General features: G+C 35.5%; 1 protein-coding gene across 1 annotated transcript in view; it reads right to left on the bottom strand.

Annotated features, from left to right (window-relative positions):
• CC1H1orf141 (chromosome C1 C1orf141 homolog) overlaps positions 1-14,687 on the bottom strand; it is a 37,197-nt gene extending 22,510 nt beyond the window's left edge. The window contains exons 1-3 of the mRNA XM_032594140.1: positions 14,613-14,687; positions 10,914-11,071; positions 1,917-2,029 (exon numbers count right to left, since the gene is read on the bottom strand). Of these exons, the coding sequence (XP_032450031.1) occupies positions 1,917-2,029; positions 10,914-11,071; positions 14,613-14,687 (346 nt within the window). The remainder of the gene's footprint in view (positions 1-1,916; positions 2,030-10,913; positions 11,072-14,612) is intronic.
• Between the last annotated feature and the right edge of the window lie 306 nt (positions 14,688-14,993).

Consider the following 14,993-nt stretch of genomic DNA (forward strand, 5'->3'; position numbering starts at 1 on the left):
AAAGGGTTCAATTCACTAGAAACATAATTCGAAATATTTATGTAACTGATAACATGGCCTAAACTATATTAAAAATCTATAAAGCAAAATTTGACACTGCTTAAAATTTCAACAGTAGAACAGATAAGTTGTGATATACGGTTGATCCCTGAATAACATAGGTTTGAACTGCATGAATCCACTTACATATGGATTCTTTTGATAGTAAAATACTGTAAATGTATTTTCTCATCCTTTTCTTTCTCTTAATAACATTTTTCTTTAGCTTACTTTATTATAATAATATAGTATATAATACATATAAATACAAAATATGTGTTTATGTTATTGTAATGGTTTCTGGTCAACAATAGGCTAATAGCTGTTAAGTTTAGGGGAATCACAAGTTATATGTGGATTTTTGACTGTGCACTAGAGTCAGTGCCCCTAACCACCCTGTTGTTTAAGGATCAGGTGTACAGTATTTTATTTTATTATTATTATTTTTTATTATATGAAATTTATTGTCAAATAAATTAGTTTCCATACAACACCCAGTGCTCATCCCAAAAGGTGTACAGTATTTTAATGATGGAGAAAATAAATTAAGAAGAGCGACTGAGGAGTAAAATAGCAGGAAAACAAGAGATATGGGTTCCCAAACCCCTAAGAGGAAAATTTTAAGAAGGAAGGAATGATTGACCAACTATACTTGTTATTAAAATGTGGAAGAAAATAAAAACAGAAAATATTATTTGGATTTAGCAATGGAGATCATTGGTATTCTTGATCAGTGCAGCTTCAGTAGGATGGTGGAGGCGGAATCCAGACTGTAGTTGTCTCAAGTTTGAACCAAAGAGGAAGTAGAGACAGATGAAGAGTATCAGAGTAATGAGGCAGTATGGGGCAATGTGGAGTCAAGGAGCCTTACCCAAAGGGATTGATGAGAATGATGCAATCGAATGTTTTTTGATAATTCCAGAGAAAGAAAAAAAAAGGCAACACAAAACACTCAAATTCTCTGAAGATGTGGAGAATTTAATGGGTTTACATTAAATATTCATTTGTTCATTTAGTTTACTATCTGCCTCCCCACCTTATCCTAAAACATAAATTGAGGGCAGATTTTTTTCACTCTTGTTTTCCCAGCACCTAGAGTAGAGACTGACACATAGTATGTGTGTAATAAATATCTGTTGGGTGCACAAATTTTCCTGGTAAATTTTTATTAAACTTTCTTACAATATTATAAGTGCTTGTTCCTAGCTTACAGATTCCTTAATGTTCTAAGAAAGTAAGTTCCTTTACACTTTCTGTAAATAAGTTTTTATTAAGCAAGATGTCCATACTTGATTGATTTTTTTTTTTAATTTTTTTTTTTCAACGTTTATTTATTTTTGGGACAGAGAGAGACAGAGCATGAACGGGGGAGGGGCAGAGAGAGAGGGAGACACAGAATCGGAAACAGGCTCCAGGCTCTGAGCCATCAGCCCAGAGCCTGACGCGGGGCTCAAACTCACGGACCGCGAGATCGTGACCTGGCTGAAGTCGGACGCTTAACCGACTGCGCCACCCAGGCGCCCCGATTGATTTTTTTTTTAATAAGGAAACTCTTAGGGTAGAGCTAAAAGGAAACTCAGAAGCTTCCTTTCAAGAAAAATAAATAAACATAAAAATATATTCTTAATTTGTGAACTGCATAAATTGTCCATTCTGATATTTAACGTCTCTACTGCTTAGGAAATTCTTTATAGTTCACTGAAATCTTTCACACTGCAGTTATACACCATATACTTTCAAGAAAATTCTTTCCACAGAGACATCCAATGGTCAAGAGCTTTTAAGATATACATTAATAAATAATAAAGTATATAATACAAGCAAAACCACTCATTAATAAGTTAAAGGAGAAGTAAATATGGTACGCAGAGCATTACCTATTGACTTGCTTTCTTGATTTTTTATATTTGTTGGTACAAAGTGTGGTCTTAAATTTAATGTTTCAAAATCACTCTTTGTAGGTTCAGGCTCATTTTTAAAGGAGACATATCTAGAAAAAATAAAATTAATCTAAGTTAAAGTAATCAGAAAAATCTACAAAACTAATCTAAAAAATAAATTTTGAGAAATGTGGTGAAATGCAGATTGAATGTTGTTGTATTAGTACTATTATAGTACAAAGTGTAAAACGTTGGTACTAAGCCAGAGATGAAAGTATTCGTGATAATCACTTGAAGCAGAGACAGATAGTAAGCTACTGTTGTCATAGGATTGAGGGCACTCTAGGAAACTATAGTTCACAAGCTGATTAACCCTTTAAAAAATATGCTGGAAATTCATTAAATGAGATATTGGAGACATTGTCAGACCTGAGTCAAAGTGGTGGGACCCAGAGTTAGGGTCACTTCAGATACCAAAATAATATACTAGGTAGGATCACAGCATTTATTTACCATACAGGAAATTTTCTCCACTAAATTCTTTGACTACTGATAGTATGTAATAAAGTTAATAGTATTACATAATTCATGATATTTCTGACCTCTAAATGCTGGGGTAATCCATGACTCAGTCTTCTGACCTCCAACACTCACCCTCAGTTGATATCTAATCTCACATCTTCACGTATTATCTATATGCTCATGTCCCTGAGATTTATAAATCCAGGCCCTCAAACTCTTCCCTGAGCTCCAGATTTATATATCCAACTGCTACATGACTTCTGCAGTTAGGTATATCATAGGGATCTCAAACTTAACACATTCAAAACCAAATCTTTGCTTCTGCTTTCTTCCCAATCATTGAGGCTTCCCCATCTCCATTCAACCAAAGGCTTAAGCCAAAAACTTGACAATATCTTTGATTTCTTTCTCTCACTCCTCATTCCCATCTGTTGGCAAACCCCACTGGATATTTCTTTGAAATACGTCCCAAATCAAACTACTTTATTTCTTGTTACTTCTACCCTAGTCCAAGACACCTTCATCTCCCATCTGAGCTACTTCTATGTGTCTCTCACCTTCTATCTGCTCTCTCTGCTATCACTCATCCCCTACAGTCTATTCCTAATGCAACCATGGTGGCATCTGTAAAATATAAATGTGATTGCCATTTCCCTCCAAATGTTTCCTACTGGACTCAAATAAAGTTCAAAATCCTCACTCCAAGACAGAAACTGTCCCCAGTTCTCATGTTTCTAAGTAGAGGAACTTCGATTGAATGTCCTTTCAGGACTCTCTGTGCACCTCCCCAAGCCCCACCTCTACATGGAAGCAGAGTGAATTTTCCAACTGTTTGGTTTGAGGAAAGGAATTTAAGCTCCCACTTGAGGACCTTGGTACTTGCTCATCCTTCTGCCTGTAATATTTCCCAGTAATTGCCAAGGGTTACTCCCTTAAGTTATAAGAGAGCATTTTGTAAGACTCTGCTCAATTTCCATCTCTCCACAATGGTTTTTTCCTGCCCCTTTCTCTATTTAAAATAGTAACCCCATCAGTCTTAATTCCTTTCATTTACTATCATTTTCTTCATCGTATTTATCACTAATGGATTGACATTAAATATTCACTTGTTCATTTAGTTTATTATCTGTCTCCCCACCTTATCCTAAAACATAAACTGAGTGAGGATTTTGTTCACTCGTATTCCTAGCACCTAGAATAGGGACTGATACATAGTACATATGTAATAAACATCTGCTGAGTATACAAATTTTCCTGGTAAATTTTGACTAGACTTTCTTATAATCTTATAATTTCCAATGAGATTTTAGTTTATTCTCTTTGGATTTTTCAGTAAACATTCATTTAACCTTCATAAAACATTTTATCTATTCCTTTCAAAACATTTATATTTTTGTATCATGTTCTTGTTTAATATCACTGGCAAGCATTTCTAGAATAGTACAGTTTATTGGTGAGAATGGGCATCCTTCTGGTTCTAATTTAAATGGAAATGCGTCAAGGCTTCCATCCTAAGGATGAAGTTGGCTATATAGTCTTGTTAAGGAGTAATTTTTTTTATCCTTACCTTACTAAAGTATTTTTCAAATACATTTACAGAAACTATATAGAGATGTTTGGATATGGATTTCCTTATGGTGAACTAGAGAGTGTGGACTTTGGAGTTGGACCTTACTTTGCATCTTGACTCTACGTGAAGTTCTGCAGAATACTGATTTCCTCTGAATTTGTCTTTCACAGGCCAAATGCAGTAAAACTATCTTATAGGGTTAGTATAAGAAATACGTAAAACAAAGTTCAGAAGTTGCTTAGCAAAATGTTTGGGACATAAGAAGAGGTGAAATTTCAGTTCATTTGTTTTATCCTTCGCTGGGTTGGTTTATAAGATTGATTATACACAAACTCTGTCCACAACTGACCTTGACTTTCCTTTCTAGTTTATATAGCCTCTTGTCATATTGTTTTATTTCTTAAAAACTTTATTATATGGATTAATTTTAAGGATTTAGTTGACTAATAACTAAAATATAAATCCTGATGCCCAGAAGCAGATAGAATTATGGGATAGATAAATGGGGTATAGAAATAGAGTTCTTTTAAGCTCACAGGGACCTGGATAAGGGTGTTCTCCTACTCATTGAATAATGAGCCTAATGTATTTTACCACTCATTTTGCAAAGGAAGGGGAGGAGGGTGGTCACAGTTTCTGTCATTCTAGCTTCTTCCCTAAAAGTAGGTGTGAAAGGTCTGAGATTTGACATTACTTACAAGCTAACGAGTTAGGCTGCCACAGTTTGATCTATGCTCACAAAGAAGTAGACTCCTGAGTCAGAGACAAAGGCCTGTTTATTACTCACCATGATAGGAATAGCATTTTCTGTATCAGTTCTCTGAGCCTCTATTCCACAGGGCAACAAGCAGAGGGCCAGATGACTTCTGCACACATAGTGCGTTGTTACAAGAGTGGAACCCTGAGCTTACAGAACCCAAATTTTTTATAATGAATAGTAACATACCTGCTCTTGCTAAAAGAAAAGCACTACCTCTTTCAAGGCTATTTGTTATACAAAAATCCTTGAGAAGCTAGGAACAAGGTAACCAGTGCCTCTTCTCATAAGATGTACAGAAATATAAGAGATCCATGGAGATTTTTTTTCCCAGCAGCAGGAAGAACAAATGGGAGGCTAAGAGCCTAAGAATAAAAATTGAGTTCCTAGCACTAGATTCTTATGTAATATAAAGAATTAAACTTGGATTATAAATTTGATGGTTTAATTCACTAGCATAAAATCATAAATCTTCTCTTTATAAGTTCTATTGGTTTTGAGCTGCTTGTAATTTTTTTAATTCATCCACCTTCATTCTCTCTTTTAGGGTCTTATATTTAGAAAAATCCCCTGTAAAATTATACTCTGTTGCAGTTGAGTTAAAGGAATATAGGTAAAGGCCTTGATTTTGTGCTGCATGGGCTGGAGTTAAAGGAAGGTTACTGCACATCCATGGAATGGATATGAAATGGCACTGGTGCATAAAGGGAAGAAACCCAAGAGCAGGACACAGCTCAGATGGAAGTATGGGGATTGCTTCAAAAGCTGCCTCTTCCCAAATAGGAATCTGTTATGGATAACTTCCCTGCTTTGGAATGTTTTATGTCTTTACAGAACAGCCACTGTGAAACGAAGGTCCAGAGCTTTTGTTCTGGTACCATGGGAGAATTCTAAATACATTTTTTGTCATAAAGACATCCGGTTTGGATCTTTATTTTAATTATATTTGATTTTAACTTGCATAAAATATTTCTCCAGGTAAATGTCTCAGAAAGAATATATAGGTGGATTACCTTCTAGTTTTTCATATCCAAAAATTTCTCTTTTGTTCTCGTATATAAATGATGATTCATCTAAATAGAGGATTCCTGGATTGCCATTCTGTTCAAAAGTTTAAAATTGTTTATTGTTTTCTAGCCTCAGAGATGCAGATGAGACATATAAAACTCATTTGACTTCCTTTCCTTTGTAATTAACCATTATTTTTCTGCCTTTGGACTTAAACAATTTTACTGTAAGTCTAGCAGTTGGTAACCCTTTTGATCTGAAAATTCAAGTCTGTCTTCAAAAAAAGGTCATTTTTCCCTAATATTTCTTTATTTCCTTACTATGCTTCTTACTTTCCTGATTTATGTATTAGGTATATATTTCCAGGTTGAATATCTTGAAATCTTAGTATATATCTCTTTTCAATCTGATTTTCTTTTTTTTTTTTTGTATTTTCATAAGATATTGCTTCTATTTGACCTTCTAGACTGTCAATACTGTTTTTAACTGTATTCTATTTTTATTTTCCTACTCAATTTTTGATCCAGAAATATTTTTAAATCCCTTTTCCCTGATTATTTCTGTCCTTAAGATATATATTCTCCTAAGTTTTCTTCTGTTTCTTCCATTATCTACCTCATAATGAGTCACTTGTTTTGATTGTCTTTATCTCCCTCCTTCATATGAGTCCCCTTAAATGAGGGATTTCTCTTCAACCTCTCATTTCAATGAGTGTGAGTTCCCTCAGCACATATAAAGGTGAGGCTATTTGAGACTCAGGTAATATCAGTCAGTGACAGATAAGATTCTTTTGCAGAGTATCAGTGGCAAACAAGCTGTCATAAGAGGGTCTCTTGATTAAAGGAGTGACAAATGAAGAGGCCTCTAGAAATGTTTCTTAAATTTTTAGATGTATACTAGAATCATCTAGGGTGCTCTGAAAAAACACCAATGTCCAGACATCCCCCCCCCCGCCCCCCTGCCCATAGTTAAATCATGATCTCTAGGCAGGGCTCAGCATATTTTCCAAAAACTCTCAAGTGGGCAGTTACTGTAAAGAGGCCCTGCTCTAGAATGTCAGGCTCCTCTAGGTATGAGCAATAATAAGGAGTCCTCTTCCAGGTACAGAGAAGAGGCAGTGTTCAGCCTAGTAGTGAACCTCTCCCCATAGAGAGCTGGAGTTGACGTTGTTACCTTCCCAGAATCCTCCTGGGGCCTTGAAGGAGCCTGTGCTTACATAACTGAGAAATGGTGTGGGCAGCAGGAATGAGGCATGAATCTCTGCGTCTACTCACATAAAAGCCTCTTTCTTCTCTATCCTTCCTGTTCCCAGGCCACCCTACCCTACTTACCCATAAGTCATACTTTACCTAAGATTTTAGAAATTATTGCCATATGTAAACATGGCTTGTGTATCTCATTTACTATCTTATTTTTAATGATTAGAATATATGATTGCATATTTCAAAAATACAGCTTATTTATTTATTTATTTATTTGTTTATTTATTTCAGTATTGGTTTTGGGAGTAGAACCCAGTGATTCATCATTATCATATAACATCCAATGCTCATCACAAGTGCCCATCCCCCACCCAATACCCCTCCAGAAATCCTTGGTTTGTTCTCTGTATTTAAGAGTCTCTAATGGTTTGCCTCTCTGTTTTTATCTTATTTTTCCTTCCCTTCCCTTATGTTTAATACAGTTTATATTTTTATTGCTGGGTTTTGTTTTTGTTTTGTTTTTTTTCTGAGTGACTATTGTATGTTGGGGAATTTTAAACTCTTCACACATGTCAATACATTTAATTTGCAAAACAACCCTATGGAATACATACTATTATCCACACTGTAAATATGAGGATACTGAGACACAAAAGGTTATGTAACTTGTCCAAGGTCACAATTAGTAGTAAGTAAAGCTAAGATACAAACCTGGCAACTGGCCTATAAACCTCATCCTCTTAATCTCTGTGCCAGTCTAATGTCACACAGAGTATAAGACATGCATATTGAACTAAAGGAAGAAGGAATGTGGCCAATTAAATTTCACTATAGGCTGCAAGAGAATCCTTCATTAATATTTAACTATCTTTTCTGTATGCAAGTTTATCCTATTGTCATAAAACTATTTCTAAAAGGAATATTCTTTTGACAGGTTTCATTATAGATTTATTTTTAGGACAATAATTCTTCTAATGAATAGCCCCTATTAATCTATTAATCTAAAGGGAAATATTTTTGGGGAGCCTAAATGGCTCTGTCAGTTAACTGTCTAACTCTTGATTTTGGCTCAGGTCATGATCTCACCATTTTTGAGTTTGAACCCTGTATCAGCTTCCACACTGAGAGAATCCTGCTTGGGATTCTCTTTCTCCCTCTCTCTCTGCCCCTCCCCTGCTTTTGCTCTCTCTCTCAAAATAAATAAATAAACGTTAAAAAAAGAAAAATATTATTTTTTGTAACTTCAGTAGCTTTGAATTATTTACTGAGCTAACTTTCAGTGACAATTTAAATACCCTTAATCAACCTCCTTATTCCTAACTTGTTTTCTATTTCTTACCACTTTATAAGTAGTAAAATTGCCATTTTCAACTGATAATGCAGCACTAAATGCTTAAGTAATAGAGAAATCACTTTGTCTTTCCTTTATTTTTTTTAAAGGAGAGAGAGAAAGAGAGAGAGTGCTCACTCACCACTGGGGGAGGGGCAGAGAGAGAGAGGGAGAGAGAGAATCCAAAGGCGGTCTTGCACTGTCAGCACAGAGGTCTTGCACTGTCAGCACTGGGTGCTTGATCCCATGAATCTCAGGATCATAACCTGAGCTGACACCAAGAGTTGCACACAAACAACTGAGCCACCCAGGTGCCCCACTTTATCTTTATTCCAGGTAATTTTTAAAAGAGAATTTTGCTAAAATGAATATGACTCTTTTGTAAAAGGTCCATTTATGAAAAGTTGCAGAGAAGAGTATATTTGGTGTTTAATGAGAAATCTTAGAGACTATACACAGATTAGCTGAAAGATATCTTTAATATTTTATTGGTTCCCATTTATCCCAGAAAAATGCTGAAATCCTGAACTGATAGTTACATGGGAAACATGTCTCTGGGAGTAACTGAGAAAAAAAGCCCTAAGAATTTGAATAGTTCTCATTCTTAGTTTTATGTAAGAATCTTTTGGGGAATCTTAAAAATAGTAATGCCTGGGGTCTACTCCAAACTAATTAAAGTAGAATCCAATTATTTTAAAGCTCCCCAAGTAATACTAATGTGCATGTGGGTTGAAAACTACTAGTCTGAAGGCAAAGCACAGCTACAAATAAACCTGGGAAGGTTTACATCAATTAGGTGATCACAGCACCGGGCTGAGAGGCACTATGATATTCAGCAAACTATGGAAGAAAACTGGAATGAACAGATGTTGGTGTTGGGCAGCTAGATCAGCAGGACATAAGCTAGAGCAGAGACTCAAAGGATGGTCCCTGGACCAGCAGCACCAGCATTACCTGGAAACTTATTAGATGTACAAATTGTCAGGCCCCACCCAGACCTACTGAATCAAAAATATTAAATCAAAAACTCTGCAGGTGCAGTCCAGCACTCCGTGTTTTAAGGAGCCCTCCATGTTTGAGACCCACTGGGCTAGAGCAGTGCATCTCTGTCATTAGTGCTCACAGGAATCAGCTGTGTGAAGTGTATCTGCCATCACAACTCAGTGTAGGAGTGAGGTTTAAGAGCACTGGTGGAGACTGGCCTCCTGAATTATAATTAACAAAACTTACAAGACCAGGAACTGTATCTTCAGATACAGAGGAACTGAGTTTATCCAATACAACCCATATAACCAGGATATCATTGTTGATATCAGGACAGAAACGTTCTGCCTTATGCTCTGTTACTTAAGCAATCATTCTGTTACAGCTAAAAAAGACTTCCTGCCAAGAATGGGTTGCTTCCTAGAAGAAGAATGCCCCCTCCTCAATGCCCCACAAACATCTAAAACTTAATATATCCAAAATGAAACTCAGACCTTATCACTGTAATCCTCTTCTCTACCCCAATCTGTGTTTCATCATATATTCTCTACCTAAGTACAAAATGTCATAATGCACTTAGTAACCAAGCCCGAAAGCTGCAAGCCATTCTACATTCAGAATGGGGTAGTGATAAATTTGCCATCCAACATTCATCCAGTTGCATGAGTGATAAAGAGCACAAGTCTGAAATCGAACCGCTAGAGTTTAAATCCAGTTTGAGCCACTTACCTGTGTGACCTTGGGCAAGTTATCTAACCCCACCGAGATGGGCTTCTCATCTATAAAACTGCACTGAACACACTGAGTGTTTACACAGAATAAATGAGGTAAGAACAGTGTCCACACTACCATCAAGGTACGATAGAAGTTCTATTGATTCTACATCTTATTATTTCTTTTGTCTGGGCTCTCCTCTACATTTCTGATGCCTAGAAAAATTATATAGCATTATGCATGTCCACAATGCCAGTGAAAGACCAACTATGACATATTCAGGCTATCTCTTATAAGTACATAGAGAAACTGCCTTACTTGGTTTTCTAGGTGGACTTCTTTTGGCAGTCTATTGGTCTAAAATTTGAAATAAATCCTGACATTAATCTGGGGCAATGTAATAGAATTCAAGACAAGTCTTTCTTTAAACCTCCAGAATTGTAATTACTATCTAATAACACCTATAATAATAAACTACAATAAATATTTTATAAACTAATTTATTCAGAATGCTGAATGAGTATGGTGTAACTCATAAGCACTATGAAACATGCCTATGTTTGACAAAGCTTACATTTAATACAGATTACATAATCTAAAACAAATCTACAGTAATGCTTTAAAACATCCAACTGAGGGGCGCCTGGGTGGCTCAGTCGGTTAAGCCTCCGACTTCAGCTCAGGTCACGATCTCACGGTCCGTGAGTTCGAGCCCCGCATCGGGCTCTGGGCTGATGGCTCAGAGCCTGGAGCCTGTTTCCGATTGTGTCTCCCTCTCTCTCTGCCCCTCCCCTGTTCATGCTCTGTCTCTCTCTGTCTCAAAAATAAATAAACGTTAAAAAAAAAATTAAAAAACAAACAAACAAAAAACGTCCAACTGAAAGTTTGAGGTAATTAGGATGGTTACCTGTTTGGTTTTTTAATACCAAATGACTTGTCTTCTGTGCTCCTGGATACGTTCTTAGATGTGGATGGAGCAATAGCCTCTTCAAATTCAAACTGAAAATCAAATGTCAGTGGTGTAACCAAAGTCTTTTTCTTTACTTGACTCTGAAGTCTGTTTTTCTGCAATAAATCCAAAGTACAACACTGAAAAAAAAAATGAGCACTTTTCATATAGGAAAAATCCTGTATGGAAAGGATGAAATTAGTCTCACTTTATGCACTCACACAGAATTTATGTGCCAGTCACTAATAGCAAAATATTACAGATTAAAAGCTGGGGGGCCTGTGTACCAACATTTTTTATATCATTGCTGTGTGACCTGAGCTATTCTTTTCCTATTGATGAAATGATAGGATGTTGGACTAGATGATCATGAAGGCTCCCTCCTAATTCTAAAATTCAGAATTTAAGAGTGACCTATATATTACACAAAGAAAACACTGATACATAGAGTTTTTGGAAGGAGAGCAAGTTGATCTCTAACCTGCTGCTCTTGCTGTCCCCATGCATGTGGTGAATCACTCCAACATTTGTCTAGTTGCATAAGCCAGAAATGAAGTGAAGAAAGCAATCAAAAGACTTTGTTCAAATATGTATATAGATGGACTGAAGAGGGAAAAGGATATAGCTAACAAGTTAGTTAAGGAGCCAGAAATCTTTTCTAAAAAATTCTCTCACCATTGCCCAGAGGAATAAAGTGATGAAAAATTTGACAGCAAGTCAAAGGATAGGAACTTCTGCTTCTGCCAGGAAAGGATTAAGCGCTACAGGAATTGCCCTCCTGCTGTAAACAACTAGAAACCCAGACAAAACATACGAAAACAACTGTAATCAGGCATTAGAGAACAGGCAGAGGGGGAACCATAATCCCTGAGAAAAGGGAAACAAATGAGGTAAATCCCACAATGGCTCAGCTTGCTTATTGAAGGTAGTTTCCTGGCTGAGAAGCAGTGAGGGGGAACTCACATCAAACCTCGTGGCCTTGACCTTGTTGTGTTTAAGAGATGGAAATTGCACCAACAATTACATTCTTGGGCATTTACCCCAGAGAAATGAAAACTTACGCTCACACAAAAACCTGTACACAAATATTCACAGCAGCTCTCTTTAATCTTTTTTTTAAAGCAGCTTTATTTTTAAAAGCAAAATACTGAAAAAATCCCAAACGTCCTTCAATGGGTGAGTGGTTGAAACTCTGTGTATTCATATAATGGCATACTACTCAGCAACAAAATTTATATATTATTTATAATAATAAGGCTGTTGATTCATGCAAAATCTTAAAAGGGCCTCAAGGGCTTTATGCTTAGTGAAAAGTCAATCTCAAAATTTCACACACTGAATGGTTCCATTTATATAACATTCTCAAAATTACTGAATTTTAAAGATTGGAGAACAGATTAGCCATTGCCAGGGATAGATGGGGAATGAAGTGCGGATATGGATACAAATACAGAAAAATAACATGAGGGAGTTCTTTCATGGTGATGGGTACGTGCTGTATCTTGATTGTGGTAGTGATTACACAAATCTCTTATGGGATAAAATTGATAAACCTATACACACAAATGAAGGCAGGTTTAAAAATGGTGAAAACTAAATGAAATCTGTAGTCTGGTTAATGGTAACATGCCAATGTTAATATGGGTTGGGATTCATACTGGTTCTGATATTGTACACTACCCATATAAGATGTCACTACTGGGGGCAACTGGGTGAAAGGGACATGGGACTCTGTAGTACCTCTGCAACTTCCTATGACTTGATATTAATTTCAAAATACAAAAGTTAAAAAAATAAGGAAGCAATTACCAAAGTGATTTATATATTTTCATCTCATTTTTTGGTCGTTAAAAAAGAAAATAGAGACAATTCACCTTCGTAAATGTATGTAGGTGTATGTATGTGTATGTGTACCTGTATATTTATATTGTGAGTATATGTAAAGATAAATGGGTTTATGCATACATAGATAATATTTGTATATCTTTGTAACAGCACAAAAGAAGATGTGGACGGATAAACCCAAATTGCTAAATTTTGTTTGCCTCAAGGAAGCAGTTGAGGAGGCCAAAGACAATTTTTCTTTATGTAATTTCCTTTAAGCATAATTTATATATATAAATATGTATATATGTAAAACTGCTCCTAGGGTCATGGGATTGAGCCCACATTAGGCTCCATGCTCAGCAAGGAGCCTGCCTAAGATTCTCTCTCTCTCTCTCTCTCTCTCTCTCTCTCTCCCTCTGCCCCCACCCCCGCTCATGCTCTCTCTCTCTAAAATAAAAATAATAAATAAATAACATTAAAAATAAGAAAAAATTTAAATTTGATTGTATATACTTAAAAAGAATTTCCAGAAAATCCTCTATTAGTAACACATGAACTAGACATAGTAACACAAAATGAGAATATTTATGGAAATGGTTTACACAAAAGAAGACCCTAGTAAAAAAGGTAAGAATTATTATTACTAATCATAACTTAAAATTCATATAAAAGGAAATTTCAGGACAAACTACAAAGATTTATCTCTGATTATATTTTTTTAAAATACATTTCATTTTAAACAAGAAAATTAAAAAGGAGTGAACTTTGGGGTGCTTAAGTCTAATATGGTTGCATTAGTAAGTCACTCCTGGTTTGCTATTTCAAAATTTGGGTAGCAATAACAGAAAGAATTTATTGGTTTTCCCAATATTTCTCTTTTTTTTTTTTTAATAAAAGGAGACAGTTATGAAAAAAAGAGAAAGGTTATTACTCAAGCATTAACGTTTTCATTTTCAGGTTCACAAATATGTTCAGTCACTTCAGAGTTCCTCTTTGTGCTGTCTTCCTTGATTTCTGAGACTCTATGCTCTTCATGCCTCATTTATCCACATTGTTAAATTATTTTGCAAGTCTTTGTGTAACCAAATTAAATTCCTCATATGTGCTAAAAATCTAGTTTTTGAAAATTATATTCTTTATTAACATTTTATATTGAATTTTATAAAAGTCTCATGTTATTTAATTTTTTATGACCTTTACTTTTAATTTGGTAACTATACGAAATATTTTCTTCCTTTTAATAAACCAATTAAATAACTTTTTATATGTTTAACATATTAATGAGAACTATAGGAGTAGTCACATTTACTATTTGACTGCTTATTTGATTTTTTATCTTAATCACCTTAGATACATTATATCCTAATATAATGTGGCAGCTATCCAGAAGTTACCTTGTATATCTAATTAATTCCTTATAGTATACACTTACCTAGATGACTTTTTGAATATAATGATTTGCTTTTTACAAATTAGTTTACAACTCCATACTACTGCATCATTAACTAAAAAATAAAGATAATCATTCACATTTGAAATAACATTTTAATGATTAAATTTTATTTTAGCTTGGGGCGCCTGGGTGGCGCAGTCGGTCAAGCGTCCGACTTCAGCCAGGTCACGATCTCGCGGTCGGGAGTTTGAGCACCGCGTCAGGCTCTGGGCTGATGGCTCAGAGCCTGGAGCCTGTTTCGGATTCTGTGTCTCCCTCTCTCTCTGCCCCTCCCCCGTTCATGCTCTGTCTCTCTCTGTCCCCCCAAAAAAAATAAATAAACGTTGAAAAAAAAAAAACTTAAAAAAAAAAAATTATTTTAGCTTTTATTTACAAACCTTTGCTCTTCCGGCCAAGAGCATCTTTGCCTGCTCATCCAGAATATCTAACTTCTCTAAGATTTTTTCTGCCATTTTCAGTCAGTAAATTCCTATTTAAAAAGGAGAAAAAAGAAAAAATCTCCAAAACAATATAATTGAATATTTAGGCATAAGAGATCCACATTTACATTTCTGTTTGGGGTACAAAATAGAACTGTAGAGATCATGGAATAGGTCATGGAACTGTAGGGGTACCCAAGTTTTTTAGACAAAAAGGTCACATGATCAGAACTCCCAGATGTGTGTGAACCTTAGGAATTTTTAAATGTATGATAAAGGGAAGTTGAACCAGAATTGACTCATACTTGAAGCAAGGGCATGTGGCTTGATTTATATCTA

Source organism: Lynx canadensis, chromosome C1, assembly GCF_007474595.2.
Source record: "Lynx canadensis isolate LIC74 chromosome C1, mLynCan4.pri.v2, whole genome shotgun sequence".
NCBI lineage: Eukaryota > Metazoa > Chordata > Mammalia > Carnivora > Felidae > Lynx > Lynx canadensis.